Source organism: Mixophyes fleayi, chromosome 10 (genome assembly GCF_038048845.1).
Source record: "Mixophyes fleayi isolate aMixFle1 chromosome 10, aMixFle1.hap1, whole genome shotgun sequence".
Lineage (NCBI taxonomy): Eukaryota > Metazoa > Chordata > Amphibia > Anura > Limnodynastidae > Mixophyes > Mixophyes fleayi.
The window spans coordinates 4,828,771-4,845,482 of record NC_134411.1 but is presented as its reverse complement, the minus strand read 5'-3'; the positions used below and the strand labels follow the sequence as shown (position 1 = coordinate 4,845,482).

The window sequence follows — 16,712 nt, the reverse complement described above, 5'->3', positions numbered from 1 at the left end:
CCAATGGCATTTAACCATTGCAGTGACGGATCCAGGGGGGGGGGGGGGGCTGCCGACAGCTGCACACTGTGCAGGTCCGTTCAGCAGTGACAGTGTGCCGCCCGGCTGCTCTGATTGTGTTTTAAACACAATCAGAGCAACGGGACAGCACACTGCCACTGCTGAATGGACCTGCACATACTGTGCAGCCGCCGGCCTTAGACATCAGAAAGGGGCCTGGGCCTAAATCGCCCCCCCCCCCCTAAAATCGCCCTGGGTAGGACAAATGTCTAGATCCGCCCCTGAACCATTGCAAAACTACAGCTACTTATTCAAAATGATAACATCTGGTGACTTTGCCCTCTGATTTCATGCCCAAAACTTTGTTGGGTCAGGCTAAATACTATTGCAGTTTGTGTAATTGATACCCTTTAGTTTTAAGATGATGTGAAATCAGTGATTCAACTTGATTTAAATTCTTTAAAAATAACATTTTCTTGGGCACATTCAATTGTTGGCGTTTCCCGCAGCGTTAAAAAATATTACCGTTATTGTGGTAATTCTAAGCGGATTTCAGCTGCGAGCTGAAATCCAGCGTTAAAAGTACCGTAATAACGGTAATTACTCGCACTATTACAGTAATAGTGCGCACGCCGCGTTACTTTTCCGAGTAACGCCAACAATTGAATATGCCCCGCTGAATAAATAAAGCTAACTTCAACCTCGTCTTTTTTCATAGACCTATATAGAAGTTGACTACTGATGGCAAATGTATCTCAATTTTCTGTCCACTAAATTTATATTAAAGTTTATTGCAGTCATTCAGCATGAATATTTCATGTGCCGTTTACATGAGTTACCTGGCACAAATATGCATTTATAAGGTGCAATGCATGCTGTGATAATGTTAAATGTCCTTTATAACAAAGTGGTTAATACCATGTTAATATATTATTGTCTAGCCATCAGCAGCACACAGTCATCTCCCAGGAATTACCATGGCAACAGATTATCCCCCCTCTGTATGGCGCTACCATCATTTTGCCCGTGCCATATGCCGTCCCTCTTTCAATACGCCCTCTGCGGTGACGTCACAGCAGCCGCGTTTTCTCACCTAGACAAAGGCTGAAAGAGAATGGGCAGAGCTCTCACTTTCCCCGCCAACTCCCTGCGAGGCGTGACCCGCACACGCGCCTCACGCATGCGTTCCATTGCCTTTCGCTAAAGCAAATGAGCAGCACAAATGGGCGTGTTGGGCACCGTGCGTGATGATATCATCGGGACTTGCCCCCTTGCTCTTCTCTTCTCCCCCTCCAGCACCGAACCGAACCGGGATTCAGAGTATTACGTCATCGGCTACGTCATGGGGGTGAGGGGGGAATGGGTAATAGATGAGGATGTGGTAGTTGATATAAAAAATAGCTTTTTTTTGGGGCATTATAAGGACCATGGGTATTTTTCGATGGTTGTATAGTATGGAAGCTGCAGGGGGTACATATTGGAGGTAAATGGTTGTGGGAACGGATTCTGGTAGTAGACACTGACACGGCTTATGAATGCTAATGTTATGGCTTGCCAAAAATATGCAAAAGTAAGGAGACAAAACTCATTGAAATACCTATGTACTGCCATATTCCCCTCCTCTTCCCCAAAGTTAGGTACCAGGGTTACCTGTTTTGTATCTTTTCTGGGGTAATTTAGTAACTATTGGAGGTGTTTAGTTCCATTAAAATGGGACAGTTGTGGGCATGACTATATATGCCCAGCATATTATGGCTTTGAGATGTACCAATAAAGTGCATTTTAATTGCACTCTAGACTAATCTAGTAATCCTGTTGGCATTTGCCAGCTGAATGGTGCTGAAGATATGCTGGTGTCAACTTGTTTGCCTTTCAACACATTTATCAGCGATATATTATATATTGGGTCTGATGGCTACTGAACCTGCTAGCAATGTTGCATACTTTTGCAAAACCTATTAATTAGCAGGTCTATTGATGACTTTGCATGTATACTAATCAATTGCAAATAAATAGTAGTTGTTTGTTTGGTCCTCAGAGGAAGTCTGTACGGGCAAAAGAGAAAAAACAAAAACGCCAAGAGGAACGTGCAGCTATGGCAGCTGTATGTGCCAAGGTGCAGGCAGCCAATCAGGTGATTTGTATTATTTTGTGCTAAGTTGTTTGTTTTGCTCCTTGTTTGTAGCAGTGATCTGGAGCATATTACCTTCTCACTACTTGTCTCAATTTCTTCCTGTAGCTGGGTGACCCTCTTGGAGCATTTCCAGTTTTTAAGAAATTTGACAGAAATGGGTAAGATTAAAAGTATTGAAACATGATTTGTTTATATGACTACACCTGCCATTCTTGATTATAATTGTTCTCTTCAATTCTCAGGTTGAATCTGTCTATAGAGTGCTGCCGAGTAACAGATTTGGATCAGAAGACTCTAGACTGGGTATTTGAACTCACAAAGACAAATATGCAGCTGCTGTAAGTTTCTATGAGATACCATAGTTATTTACAAGGCTATCATTACATTAGGTACAGGCCCTGCTGCTGTAAGCTTTCCAGACCATGACCTATAACATACAGTGCTGTCTTAAACCATATTCAGTGCACTGATACAATGTGCTGCCTTCTGCTCCTTTAAATCATTCAAGTGATAAGAGAGATCCTAGTTTAGAAAAGTGGTCTTGGCATATAGGCACACTGCAGATAGGAAATACTCTGTTAGGCAATAACATCTTTTAAAGGCGTAACATTTGTAGGTTGGAATTTTTTTTTTCATGTTCTAGAAATTATCCAGGGACATTAAATACTAAAAATATAACGCCATCTTTAAGCACTTAATGACAGGAGATCATTTTTCAGTATAGACAACAGTTTCTTTTAGTGGAGTAGTTCAATAACTAATGTATTATACATTATTTTAAATGCATTCTAAATAGGATATCCAATACAATTGGTGAAAAACTATATACTCTCCCAAGCAGTTTCTTCCCATAGTTGCTTTTAACCAGTTGGTGCACCCCTGGAAATTTACCCCCCCCCCCCCCAAATATTAAGTCTCTTGAGTATACAGATATCGGTTACATATATTTTTTAACATATGCCTGGTTTTAAAGGCCTAGAAGTAAACATATATTTTCTTATTTATCTTTAGAGTTCATGTAATTTTATTTTTAAGGATTTCTAACAATGTACCCTGGCCCAGGTCTACCCCCTCCCACCGCTTCCCATTGTGGTCATTGACAGCCAACTGTGGACAGCACACAGTCGACATATTGAGTTGCCCACCCAAAATAAATTTACTGTTGGTGGTTGGGAATAAGTTAATTAGCTGCTTCATTTAGATTTATTGTGGAATAAATATTTTTTGCAGAATATTATTTTTTCCAAATATGCTTCATTCATGAGAACAGAAGCCCTAACGGCTATCTCCTTTCCCAGCTACTAGCGTGCATCAGACCAATATTCATGAGCATTTCCATTCATTAGGGGCTACTGATACTAATGTGGCAGGAGGTGCCTAAGGAATATCACTAGTTCTTGGTGAATGGATAGGCTGAATTGTCTTTGAATTTTCAGAGTAGAGAGCTGGCAGTGAGGAGTGGGTGGGAGACTAAAGAATGTGTATCTCAATTGCGCAGGAGCTGTGACCATTATATACCCCCCTCCCTCCCCAAAGTCCCCTGGTATGTGTGCTTGCACTAATTTCTCTCCTGACCTTGCTCTGAGTTTTACCTGCACATTGGTATGAAGTAGATCTTGGGTCGTGGATCCTAAGTTGCAGATAGAGAATCCCTTAAATCACCTTTATTCTCCTGGTAGACTTGCATATGTATAAAATGTTTAAGTCCCTTTTCTTTTCAAATCTTTCAGCCATTTCAGTAACCTTGTTTTAATCCAGAAAGAGTAGTTCTACAAAAAAATTATTTTCATTTAGAAAATGGTAGTTTAGTAAATTGATAGAAACCAACAGAGTATTGCCATCTACTGCCCAAATTGTAAATTGCACTAAAATTCTTTTTCCCATTACCAAACCATAACTTCTAAATTGATACTCTCATATACTCTTCTATATGAGAGTATCAATTTCTTGGTAAGAAAAGGTCTATGAAATATCCTGTAAACAGCATATAAGTTAAGAAATACTTCTAGCTCTAAATTAATAAAAACATGATTTTCTTTTGCCTCATTCTGGTTTATTAATTTCTAATGTGAAAATTATTGTTGTCATTCTAGATATGAACAAAGTGAGTGGGGATGGAAGGAGAGGGAAAAGCGTGAGGAACTGACAGATGAACGTGCCTGGTACCTTATTGCCAGAGACGAGCTTTCTGCTCCTGTTGCTTTTGTGCACTTCAGATTTGATGTGGAGTGCGGGGATGAGGTGCTTTATTGGTAAGCTGCCGAGTACCATTAGCGATCACAGCAACTGGTATATCCATAGTCTGTTGTATCAAGATGTATTTGTGTCTGTATGGTGGTGCCGACTGGTCTGTGCTTTTATATGTATGTGTATGTGTCACAAATACCATGTTCCTCTACAATACAGTGTAGTATATAAAATGAAAATATTTTGTGTATGCCAATGCTGACTTGTCATACATAGTAACATAATAGCATACAAAGTCTAGTGTACCCATAGCTCATATGATAGAGTATATAAAATGAGTACAACTACTTTAAAGAGCACCTGTCAAGTACAAACAGTGGAGTTAGCCATTTTGTTGGCTGTGCCTATATTCATGAGAACGTAGCCAATCGATTCACTAGAAAAGGGAAAAAACAGTTAGGGGCCTATTTATTAGAGATGAGCGGGCTCGGATTCCGCTAATCCGAGCCCACTCGAACAGTGCGGATCCGAACGGGATCCGAGCACTGTTCGGATATTTCCGGCGGGCAAAAAATTGAAAACGAGGCTCTGTCGTCGAATCTCGCAAGGGGTGGGAGGGAGGGCCCAGAACAATTCCATCTTGTACCTCTTTTTTTGGCATTATGTGCTCAAGCTACCTCGGTGCAACCTTTTGGCCTAAAAACAATATTGTGAGGTGTTCAGAATAGACTGGAAATTAGTGGAAATGATTGTTATTGAATGTTATTGAGGTTAATAATAGCGTAGGAGTGAAAAAAAAAAAACACAACTGGTTTTTAGCACTTTTTATGTTTTTTTTCAAAATAAATCCGAATCCAAAACCTTAAATCCGAACCAAAACCTTTCGTCAGGTGTTATGCGAAACAAATCCGATCCCTCTACCGCAATGCTCTCCCCATAGGGTAGAATAGCTAATGGTTTCTTTAGATAGCGGCCAACAGGCTCATGTAACGATTAGCTACACAAAACTGCTCCATGGGATTTATTAGGTGCTTATAACTACTATGCATGAATTATCCATGTATATATTGTGGCTTTGCTTAAATGTTCAGAGTTTTTGATGTAATCTAAGGACTGCTATGAACCAGATCTGTCATCAGTTGAAATGCTGATTATAGTGCCCATCCGTATTGATGACAGCAAATATTTGCTGCTATGAATGTGTACTGCAGCAGTCAGAAAACATGCAATATCCCACTGGCATACATAATGGTTAAGCTGCTAAATTGTAGGTGTCTAAAGAATAATTAAAGTATGTCATATTATTAGGATGTATTTGCTTCTGTTAACAATCAGTAGATAGTTTTAGGGGAGAAAAAAAATCCTTAAAACAATTGGTGTGTATCCCATTTGGGAACAATGACACATTTTTTTTCTGTGCGATGCTGTATTTGCTTGTGTGTAGCTGAGCCTGGCAGTACCACCACATGTCCTGATCTTTCTTCCTTTTGTTTCAGTTATGAAGTGCAGTTAGAGATCCGTGTCCGCAGGAAAGGAGTGGGGAAATTCCTTGTACAAATCTTACAATTGATGGCAAATAGGTAAGTAAGATGAATGTATCTTCCATTAGTTAGGGGCATACTGTTTATTACAGGACATATTCCCAATATGTAGATGTCTTAAGAGATTCAGAAATATTTACAGGCACTTTTATTAAATGTTCTTCCAGAAATCATCCTGAGACAACAGTATTTTACTATAGAATGTCCTGGAGGGGCTGCCTCCATAGAACTAAATAAAAGGCAAAAAGACACATGTGTGCACACGTTTGTGTAAAATCCACCTCCTATGGTTTTCACATCTAAATTATCAAATGTATTAAATCTTTAGTGTTTATTTAATTTTGCCTGTTAGTCATAATGTCACCAATTCACATGGTTAATTATCAATAGTGACCGAGTAGAATTGTATATTTGCTCGCTGTGTTATTAATAGGGTTCAGACATGTAGGTCATTTCTTCTGATTGACAAAACCAAATTCCATTGTTTGGCCCTATTATGGACTTCAGTCAGTCACCATTCTTCTTTACAGCACACAGATGAAGAAAGTCGTCCTTACAGTGTTTAAACACAATCATGGTGCTTACCAATTCTTCAGAGACGCTTTACAGTAAGTCTGATTACTCTGCACTTTTTGTCTATTTTTAATTTTTTTTACTATCTCCATTTAATTAGTTCCCTATTTCTCCACTCAGGTTTGAGATAGATGATACCTCACCCAGTGTATCGGGGTGCTGCAGTGATGATTGCACTTATGAGATTTTGAGCCGCAAGACAAAGTTTGGAGACACCCCCCATTCACATTCAGGACACTGTGCAGGCTGCTGCCACTAAATAAAGGTGGTGGATGGATGGACATATGGGAACTTATGGGGGGTTCAGATGGACACACCGATTGTCATTATGTTCTGTTTTTTGTTTTTTCCTACTTTTTGTTTTTCATTTTTTTTTTTTAAATTTAGTGATGTTTAAATACTGCGCTATTGTGCACATGCGAGTGGCTCATTGCACCGCAAGTCCTTTTAACAGTAAATAAATTCTTGTTTGAATCCAAATCACTTTTATATTTGAAATGATGTTCAGGGAGTTCATTGATTGTGTTGTAGACTTGTGTGATTGGATTTGTTGTATATACTTCCTTGCTACAAGAGGTAGTCGCATGTTTTTGTCCTGTCCAGTGCCCTATATGTATATTTAGTGCTTTGTTTGGAGGTAGTGTGCTTTCAAGTCCCCACACTACTGCATGTTATGTAAGAACAGGGAAATTATGATACAGCCCATTTAGTGAGATCCAAAACCTAGCCATAAAAAAAATCATGTTTCTGAGGAATAGGCCTCCTTACTTGCAGAAGGATTTTATTGAATAATTTCCTCCACTATCAGAATAGTGCGTACCATGAGCCCCCGATTCCAAGAAAATAACTCGCACAACCTGTATGTGCCAGGATTACTTTGTGAGAATTACATCACACCGTTACCATTGATCTCAGCAGTTAATCACTATTGACTTATGTGCAGTGAAACAATGGTTACATCATTTATATCCACAGACTAGAATTGTCCATTTCACACCATATAATCTCAAATGCTAAAGTAATTCCAGTATGATTAATTGAAGCAAAATAGCGTAATGTTACACACACACACACACTTTCATAAGCCTAAACGATTTATAAAACAACAAAATATTTATTCAAAAGATGGTTTTATTATTTGTAGGAATAATTTATTATTTCTCCAGATACCATTGTACCACATGAGGTGTTGGGGAGAAAAAGGAAGTGGATAGTTAACTTAGAAGCACTTCCTGTGCACAATAGAAGGACCAGCCTCATCATACTCCTGCTTGCTGATCCACATCTGTTGGAAGGTAGAGAGAGAGGCCAGGATGGAACCTCCGATCCAGACAGAGTATTTGCGTTCAGGTGGAGCAATAATCTGTGGAAGAGAATTACCCAGGTTACAAATCGTATAGGTAGAAGTTATATAATTATATACATTGTTGTTATTTTGCAATTTTTACCTTGATCTTCATGGTGCTGGGTGCCAAGGCTGTGATTTCCTTCTGCATACGGTCAGCAATGCCAGGGTACATGGTGGTACCACCAGACAGCACATTGTTGGCATACAGGTCCTTGCGGATGTCAATATCGCACTTCATGATGGAGTTGTAGGTGGTCTCATGGATACCTGCAGATTCCATACCTAGAGGACATCAAAGGAGAGAGTGTGAAGTGATCGATTTCACAGTGCTGGTATAAAAACAAAACCAGATTTTTAAATTGCCTCAAAGGAGGGCATGAAGATAATGCTTTTACCAATGAAGGATGGCTGGAAGAGGGTCTCTGGGCAACGGAATCTTTCATTTCCAATGGTGATAACCTGTCCGTCTGGAAGCTCATAGCTCTTCTCCAGAGAGGAGGAGGAGGCAGCTGTTGCCATCTCATTCTCAAAGTCCAAAGCTACGTATGCCAGCTTTTCCTTGATATCACGCACAATCTCACGCTCAGCTGCATGAGGAAAGATTGAGAATCATTACATAGAGTCAAACATCACAACCTTTTACACATATATTTTTATGAAGTGTCCATGACTATGTAGATATAATGGCGCACTTTATTGTGACAGCTGCTTTTTTCCAGTACAATTTTATATACAAAATGTGTGATAAATGATCCAAAGTTGCTATGTTCTTCAGTTTTATTTATTTTTAATGAAAGGTGTGCTTACCTGTTGTGACAAAAGAGTAGCCTCTCTCAGTCAAGATCTTCATGAGGTAGTCAGTGAGGTCACGGCCAGCCAGGTCCAGACGCTGGATAGCATGGGGCAGAGCATAACCTTCATAGATGGGCACGTTGTGGGTGACACCATCTCCAGAGTCCAGAACAATACCTAGAGAGACATGGCTATACAGTTATTGTCTGCACACAATTGGGTAGCTATAGGCAGTGTTTTACAATGATAATGTGTTAGAAAATTATGCCTTTAGAGCAAGCAGTATAAACTAAAGATAGTAGTGTCTGATAATGAGTACTTGTTTTAGCAGACTATTAGTAATGATCATGTTGTGATATCTCATATTATTCATGTATATTGGTGTTAAGTATATGATAGTAGTCTCACCGGTGGTACGACCAGAGGCATACAGGGACAGCACAGCCTGGATAGCGACATACATTGCAGGTACGTTGAAGGTCTCAAACATGATCTGTGTCATCTTTTCACGGTTAGCTTTGGGGTTCAAAGGTGCCTCAGTGAGAAGGGTGGGGTGTTCCTCTGGTGCTACACGCAGCTCATTGTAGAAGGTGTGATGCCAGATCTTCTCCATGTCATCCCAGTTGGTGATGATACCATGTTCAATTGGGTATTTAAGGGTCAGGATACCTCTCTTGCTCTGGGCTTCATCCCCAACATAGGAATCTTTCTGACCCATGCCCACCATGACACCCTAGAGAGGGGAAGAAAATATAGTGGTGAGACGCAAACTAAGAGCAACCATGAGGGATGTTACAACTGTGGGGACAAATACATAGGTCAGAACAAAGGATAAATAATGGCTAGGTGACATGTTTTCATGATGAGAGAGTAAAATTATGTGTAGGAGGAAATATACGGGACTTAAAGCCATACTATGATTAGAGAGATGGGTTGTAGAAGGAAAAGAAAAACCTAAACATTAATAGATAAATTAAATTGAAAATCTTAAAAACGGAATGTTTCCTTCAGATCTAAGGTCTTCATCTCTCGTCTTCAGGCATTTAATGGAAAATATATCTTCTGAGAAGTAAATGTAATTACAGTACAACTTTAGATCAAAAGCCTTTGGCATGATAAAGTATGTCTGTGACACTTTCTGATAACAACTACAAAATAATACTAGCCCAAAAATATCCAAAATAGAAATCGTACCCATATATCCTCAAATGTAGCATGAAAGGGTTTTAGGTAATAATATTTATGTGGTGCTTTTCTCCAAATATGACTCCGTACAAATGTTCATTTAGGTAAAAAATAAAAACGGCTGCAATGTGTATAAATGTTTGTGTTCTGTTGTATAAGGTCCTGCTCACTTCTCCAGCAGGGGGTGCAGTCAGTTCGCTATGGCTTTTTAGGCAAGACACCCCCCCCCCCCCCCCATCCCCTGCTCTGGGGGTACTGAGGTCTGAAGTGTACAATTACATTAGTATGTGACCAAAAGCCAAAAGTAAACTAAAAAAATGAATACTAAGCTTGTTTCTACAGGATATCTTACTCTGAAAACTATAATGTTTAAAGGCAGATATTTTACAACAAAAGAAAAATGCATATATGTTTCTTTTCACTAGCCTCTATTCAGATGAAGCCAGACAGAATAATAAGTAGAGAGAGGATTTGTTCTCATTTTCAATACAGTTTTGCTTATGACTGTCATGTAAGAGAACTTTTTGATGTACAGAAGAGGTGTGTAGATCTAGGAGGTCTTACCTGGTGACGAGGACGCCCCACGATGGAGGGGAAGACAGCACGTGGAGCGTCATCTCCTGCAAAGCCAGCTTTCACCAGCCCTGAGCCGTTATCGCAAACCAAGGCAGTAGTTTCTTCGTCGTCACACATGGTGGAGTCTGGAGAGAGGCTGTAAGAGTAATAGGAAAAAAAAAAAAAAAAGAATACAATTATGTGACTACATTTTACAGACAGAGCTTGTCCACTAAACTTTATTTGTCCCTTGCACCTGTCTACACTGGTGTCCCGCCACCTGTTTTGGGTGTTGGTTTTTTTGTTGTTGTTTTTTTAGCCCAGCTGCTCCTCTCCGTTTTTCTCAGCTGTCACAGGAGAACTTGTCAAGTTAGGGCTTTGACAGCAGTGGGGACTAAACGGAGGACTAATGTGTTAATATGAGGTTTGGGTTTAAATGACAAGGGGTGAGTATTACCTCAGCAAAAGGGAGATTACAAGTGAAGAAAAGAGATAAATAACTTTTAAGTTGTTGTCAGGGAGATTTTAAATATGGTTTATATTATTTTATAGTAGCAGGCCCACTGCAAGACTAATGGATAAAGTTATGATCTGCATTGCAGACAGGTAAAAAGGAAATAATATATATTATGTCAGAATGACTAAGAAGAAGACAGATAATAAGTGAGTTACAGGTCTGGAAGATAAAGTCTGGAGTGACATTAATTGAGATATTTGGGATGGTCATTAGCATTTACCAGGGGAGGTTAAACTGAGGCTATGCAGGGCCAGTAGGGCAATGATTAAGTTACTTTTTGTGGGACTTCCTATGCAGAGATTATTAGTGCCAGGCAGTTCTGCCAAGGAAGATACTTTGTGGAAGTGCCAGGGGAAGATTCTTATGGTGTGCTGATCTGCCTCTAGAGGCTAAATGATGCCCTGTACGATTGGTTCTACTATAAAGAAACAATGAGGGGGTTTTAAACAATTTTCTGAAGGATTTATTGGAAAAAGATTATGTACTTCTAAAGTGGCACAATAGGGAGTATGTGGTCCAGGCAAGAGCCAGGAAGGGGAAAGTTAAATAGTGCTGTGCAGGAGTTATTGTAGAGAGGATAAAGTGACTCCTACCCTGAGGATAAACTATACTATGTTCTAAATGGTTTTCAGAAAAGGAAGCAAAGGGTTATAGGGATCCTTTGCATGACTGTCAATGAAAAGGTTAAAGGTATACCCTGCAGAGCTGGCAAGGGAAGGCTTATGTGGTGTGGTGCAGGACTTACCGTGCTGCAGCAGTGAGGGCTTAGGTGTAGCTGTGAGCTGGCAAGTGCTTTACTCAGCCATGTATTTATATTGGTAGCCCCTGTAGTGGTGATCCAGGAAACCCCACACTCACTAATTCCATATTTGGAGAGAAGCCAGGACTGGCCGGCCTTGTGAGGGTCCGAGCTGGGGGTCTGAGTACTGACCATATATAGAGGGAATCTCCCTCCCCCTCAGCCTGTATAGAGCTCCCACTTACACATGGCTATTCCTGGATATAGAACTGGAGATGCTTTACTTAGAAAGTGCTGTGTGTGTGTATAGATAGATCTTAAGACGGATATATTGACAGATATAGAGATTGGACTAACAGCTATATAACAAGAAAGATCTTCAGATTAGAAATCATAGACTGACCGATAACAGGATTGGATAGAGTGTGGTCCCAGATTATATATAATTATTGCATCTGTGCTGACATGTATTTATTAAAAGTTGTCTTAAAGATTTAGATAGATCGTTTCAATAGCAAACTACAAATGCATACATTAACTTACAAAGACCAGTTAGCACACAAATTAAAACATAATTGGTATTGTGCAATACATACAAATGTATTAAATGTATATAAATTAAAAATATTGGCAAAATAACCTATAATAATTTAATGCGATGGTCTGACTTAGCTTTCCAGTGATTGGTGCAAATTGTTACAGGCGCCTCTGATAATATTACATAAATCTTGCAACAGGTTACAATCACACCCCAGCTTCAACTGTTTTGCAACTTGTCATAGTGGTGTAATTTTTACTATAATATAAAGAAAAAAAATGGAAACACCAATATGGTCTGTATGCACATATTGGTCTACTAATGTCTAGAACTGTGCAGGAGGGATACAACACCCTCAAGAAAATCACTCAACTGACGTCTGGTTGATGCCGGCGGAAAACGCATTGAGCATCATTCTAGATTATACCATAAATGCTCCTTTGGTTCAGATCTAGTGACTAAGAAGGCCATGAATTATGGATAACATCACTACCATGCTCATGAAACCATTGCTCTGTAGGTGGGTGCATTGTCTGGAAGATATCGCTGTCAGGACAGGAATCCTGCTGCATGGGGTGAATATTATCACTCTGTACCATTAAATAGTGATTAGCATTTGTCTTGCTTCCTAAGAGAATCACTACACCAAAACTTTGCCAGGAAAATGCATCCCACACAGTATGGAACCACCAGGAACCTTCAGTGTTGGAAACAATCTTTTAGGAATGTAGAGTTCTTTAAATTGATGGCACCTGTTCACTTGTCCACTTATCAGAAATTTAAGTATCACCTCTCTCCACACCCCTTGGCAGTGCACTATTTTGTGAGCTCCTTCCTTGACCATCGGGCCCTTCATACCTAATTTTGACATTGTGAACAGTTAGTAACTAAGATAAAACAACCAATCAGATTCTACTTATTAGTAGCGAGATGGATAACATCTATCTGTTTACTTTGACATCTGCTACATTCAGATCTTTTACTGTCTACAGAAAAGTTAACAGATTCTTCATTCCAAGATGTATAGTTCAATGCTGTCATAGCTAGCAGCTCCAGGCAAAAGATTAAATACAGACCTTCACTGTTATGCATACGTGTCACCTACACACAGTGGAGGTCATTTATGAACATCTGCTGCAAAGTCCATAATCAGCTTAGTTTGCCACCAAAGAGCAACATATGAAAATGGCGCTTTTGTGAAGAGCTATTATTTTAACAGACCGAGGGAAGGAGGTACGCAGATGGAGGGCATTGCATGCAAAATCTGTGTAGGTGCAATGTTGTACCTAGTTTTCCAGTGCAAAATGAGATTTCTTTTTTGCAGAGTGAGATTATTGAAATGAGATAAGGAAAAGGAGTATTTTTAAATGCATTCCTTGTTGTACAGAGGGGCACACACCAAGTTTCTCTTTGCAAGAGGTCTTCAATATTGCACCAGCTCAGAGCTGGCAGTCTGTGTGTCTCGTTATATACTCTTACCGGGATGCTTTCTGTGAAATAGTTGCTCTTCAGTAAAGAAACATTAGAGAACTCACTACTTGCACTAATAAAGTATATAAAGCATGCACTGCACATGTAGTTTTGGGCAGGGGTACTGTAAAGAAAAAATGCGCTTGGGCTTTTCCCATTCCTGTGTGTACAGCCTGATGCAACCTGGGGGTGTGTGACTCTATGGACTAAGAGGAAGCCACAATGTTTCTTGAAGCAAGATAAAATCTAGCATGGAAAGTTTCTGGACTGCAAAGTAATGCCCCTTGCAGTGGTTCTGTACTCCAAAGTAATGTCATTTTAGAATGTCTCTGGAGTGCCGAATAATGTCACTCTGAGAACAGAGTAATGTTTTGCTGAATCTATTTTTCTGGAGTGCATAATTATTTATCCTTGGAATATTTGTAGGGTTCAGTGTAATGTCCCATAAGAATTTTTCTGGGGGTGCAGATTAATGTCTCCTTGGACTACTTCTGAAATACAATGTAATGTTCCTCTGCAATGAATGCAAAATAATATTTCTCTGCAGGACTTATCCAATAGGCTGACTAGGCCTAGGGTGCGAGGCTTTTGGTGGGGGTGAAAAATTGGGACATGAAAAAGTATGAACTGAAATTAATTTGAAAATATAAGGGAATAGTTGTTCTCCAAAGTAAAAGGAAAACATGAACGAAAAATGTAATAAGGTTTTAATCTTGGCGTATTCCCATGATAAGGGCTGTAGACAATGAGCCATCCTTGGGCAGGCACTTGAGGATAAGTGAGTAGGAGAAACAAGTATAGCAACAGGTGCAGGCATGGCAGCCTTTCATACCTTCACCCTCAGTATGGCTCGTTCATGCCTCCATTCTGCTATACAGTTCAGATTTTATTGAAAATGAAGTGAGTGGCAAAGTTTACCATGACCAATTTTGAAAGCTAAGTGGAGTTGAGGTTTAAAAGCATGGGAACATAAACGTTTTGTGGGGGGCAGAAACAAGGATTTTAAATTAAGGACAAGTTTGTTTTAATTTACTGCATATGAGCCTGACGTGGAAGGTTAGGGGGCGCTACAAGAGTATTAGTCTGGGACAGCCTGAACCCATACTCTAATGTTTCTGGAGTGCAAAGCAATGTTCCTCTGTAATGTTTCTTGAATGCAGTATACTTTCCTTCTGGAATGTTGCTGGGTGTAATATCCCCCCTTGTTTTTCCTTGGAATACTTCTGGAGTACAAAGTAATGCTGCTCTGGAGTCTTTCTTGAATGCAGAGTAATGTCTCTATGTAATGTTTCTGGAGTGTAGCACAATCCCCTCCTGGATATTTTCTGGAGTGTAGAGTCATTTCTCCTTGTAACATTTCTGGGGTTTGGTGTAATATATCCTAAGAATTGTTTTGGGGTGCAGCATATGTCTCCCTTGGAATATTTCTGAAAAAGAGAGTAATGTCCCTCTGAAATGCTTTTGATATTCAGAGTAATGTTCCTCTGGAATGTTTTCTGAGGTGCATAATATGTTTCCCTTGGAATATTTTTGAAGTACAGAGTAATGTTCCGCTGGAATGTTTATGCAATGATGTTATGGTCACTCTAAATATATTTGTATTGAAAAGTAATGATCCCCTCTGAATATCTCTTTGGAATATTTCCGGGTTGCAAAAAAAAATAACACTTCTTTTACAATATTTCTAAAGCACTGAGGGGTCTATGCATTCAGCTAATTTTCCAGGTAAAAGATGAAGAAACAACAATTTACGCATCTTTTAAGTATGTTTGCTATGCATTACATGCCTAACGGAGGAGATGTCAGCTAATACCGTGCAGCATCGCAGTCCCCATAGATTAATATCGGGAGTGTGAATTTCTGCAATGAATAAAGCTTTGATAAGCTTTACATTGCGCAGACAGTTAATGCCATCTCAGGATGGCGTTACCTGTCATTTCCTATGGGATGCTGCTGAAGCCTCTCTAACTTCGCAGAATCCAAAACAGTGAAAGCACAGCACTTCCTCCTATCACCGGCAAACAGGAAAAAGTGTTCGCATCAGAGTGGCCACTTCGCCAGGGTTCTCAGAGTAGCCCCAGCATGGTGCATCTTACCGGTGTATAAATATGCATCACTGCAATGTACAGCAATGCATGTTTAACAGCAACACATCTTATGATGGATAAGACCCCTAAATAATGGCCTTTTCATTTTTTTTCTTTCCCTAGGATGTTTCAGGAGTGTGAAGTAATTTCCCATTGGAATGTTTCTGGGATGCATATTAAGTTTCCCATTGCAGTGTTTCTGGACTGCAGAATAAAGTTCCTCTGGACTATTTCTGGAATGTTATATAATATTCCTCTGATATGTTTCTGGAATGTAGCACAATGTCCATCTGGAATATTTCTGGAGTGCATAGTAATATTCCTATGGAAGGTGTCTGGAAAGCAGAGTAATTTTCCATTGAATGCGACTGGATTTTTTTTGTCTTCTATAGTGTTTAGGAGTGCAAAATCATTTCTTTCTGGATACTGAGTAATACCCCACTATAATATTTCAGACTGCAATGTCTCTGACGTGCAGAGTAATCTCACAGTAGAATGTTTTAGGGTACTGAGTACTGTACCTATTGTATGCCACTGAAGTGCAAAGAAATTTTAATTACAATGTGTTTGGGATAATGTCTCTTTTGCCTATTGCTATTATTTCTTTAGTATGGTTAAGGAGTGCAGACTATGTCTTCCTGAATGCAGAGTAATGCAGCTGCAATGTTTTTGGAGTGCTCTTTGATGACTAACACAAATGTTTGTGCACTGCATAGTAAAGAGCCAATATAATGTTTCTGAAGTGAACAGCAATATCATACTGAAATGTTTGTCTAGTGCAGAGTATTGTCCTTCCTGATAAAAAGTTTCTTGAATCAGAGTTGGGTTTAGACTAAATCAGACCCTATGAGAGGTAGCTCCTCCGATTTCTAGCCTCATGCTCTCTGTCCATTCATCAGAATAATGTTACTGTAATACAATATGTTAATATAATAATAAATACAAATAGTATGTATTATCTTAATATGTTAATGTAATAGTAAACGGCAGCACATTATGCCAGCAATACTCCCAAACATATACTATGCCATAAATACACACACACA

The 16,712-nt window shown here is 39.5% G+C and overlaps 3 protein-coding genes across 4 annotated transcripts in view; 1 reads left to right on the top strand and 2 right to left on the bottom strand.

Annotated features, from left to right (window-relative positions):
* The window catches only part of RCOR2 (REST corepressor 2), a 106,093-nt gene extending 105,026 nt beyond the window's left edge, over positions 1-1,067 (bottom strand). The window contains exon 1 of the mRNA XM_075187703.1: positions 977-1,067. The gene's annotated coding sequence lies outside the window, so the exon portion shown is untranslated. The remainder of the gene's footprint in view (positions 1-976) is intronic.
* Positions 1,068-1,198: 131 nt separating this feature from the next.
* Positions 1,199-6,915, top strand: NAA40 (N-alpha-acetyltransferase 40, NatD catalytic subunit). Of its 2 annotated transcripts, none has more exons than XM_075187704.1 (8): positions 1,199-1,348; positions 2,039-2,134; positions 2,240-2,292; positions 2,377-2,472; positions 4,228-4,386; positions 5,818-5,901; positions 6,393-6,470; positions 6,556-6,915. In XM_075187704.1, the coding sequence occupies exons 1-8, from the start codon at positions 1,223-1,225 to the stop codon at positions 6,692-6,694; spliced, it is 831 nt and encodes a 276-aa protein (XP_075043805.1). In that variant the 5' UTR covers positions 1,199-1,222; the 3' UTR covers positions 6,695-6,915. The 2 variants fall into 2 exon arrangements, with proteins under 2 accessions (XP_075043805.1, XP_075043806.1); XM_075187705.1 differs by lacking the exon at positions 1,199-1,348 and adding an exon at positions 1,355-1,570.
* Positions 6,916-7,548: 633 nt separating this feature from the next.
* LOC142103613 (actin, alpha cardiac muscle 1) lies at positions 7,549-11,684 on the bottom strand. The gene is made up of 7 exons (XM_075187700.1): positions 11,578-11,684; positions 10,325-10,472; positions 8,984-9,308; positions 8,591-8,752; positions 8,179-8,370; positions 7,884-8,065; positions 7,549-7,798 (listed from the first exon to the last, which is right to left on the bottom strand). The coding sequence occupies exons 2-7, from the start codon at positions 10,451-10,453 to the stop codon at positions 7,655-7,657; spliced, it is 1,134 nt and encodes a 377-aa protein (XP_075043801.1). The 5' UTR covers positions 10,454-10,472; positions 11,578-11,684; the 3' UTR covers positions 7,549-7,654.
* Positions 11,685-16,712: the final 5,028 nt, after the last annotated feature.

Coding starts and splice junctions, on each gene's coding strand:
- NAA40 (XM_075187704.1), top strand. CDS start 1,223: ATGGGCGTGTTGGGCACCGTGCGTGATGATATCATCGGGACTTGCCCC. Junction 5,902..6,392: donor TTACAATTGATGGCAAATAG/GTAAGTAAGATG, acceptor TCTTCTTTACAG/CACACAGATGAAGAAAGTCG. Junction 6,471..6,555: donor TTCTTCAGAGACGCTTTACA/GTAAGTCTGATT, acceptor TTCTCCACTCAG/GTTTGAGATAGATGATACCT.
- LOC142103613 (XM_075187700.1), bottom strand. CDS start 10,453: ATGTGTGACGACGAAGAAACTACTGCCTTGGTTTGCGATAACGGCTCA. Junction 8,371..8,590: donor CTACTCTTTTGTCACAACAG/GTAAGCACACCT, acceptor TTCCTCATGCAG/CTGAGCGTGAGATTGTGCGT. Junction 8,066..8,178: donor CTTCCAGCCATCCTTCATTG/GTAAAAGCATTA, acceptor GATGTCCTCTAG/GTATGGAATCTGCAGGTATC.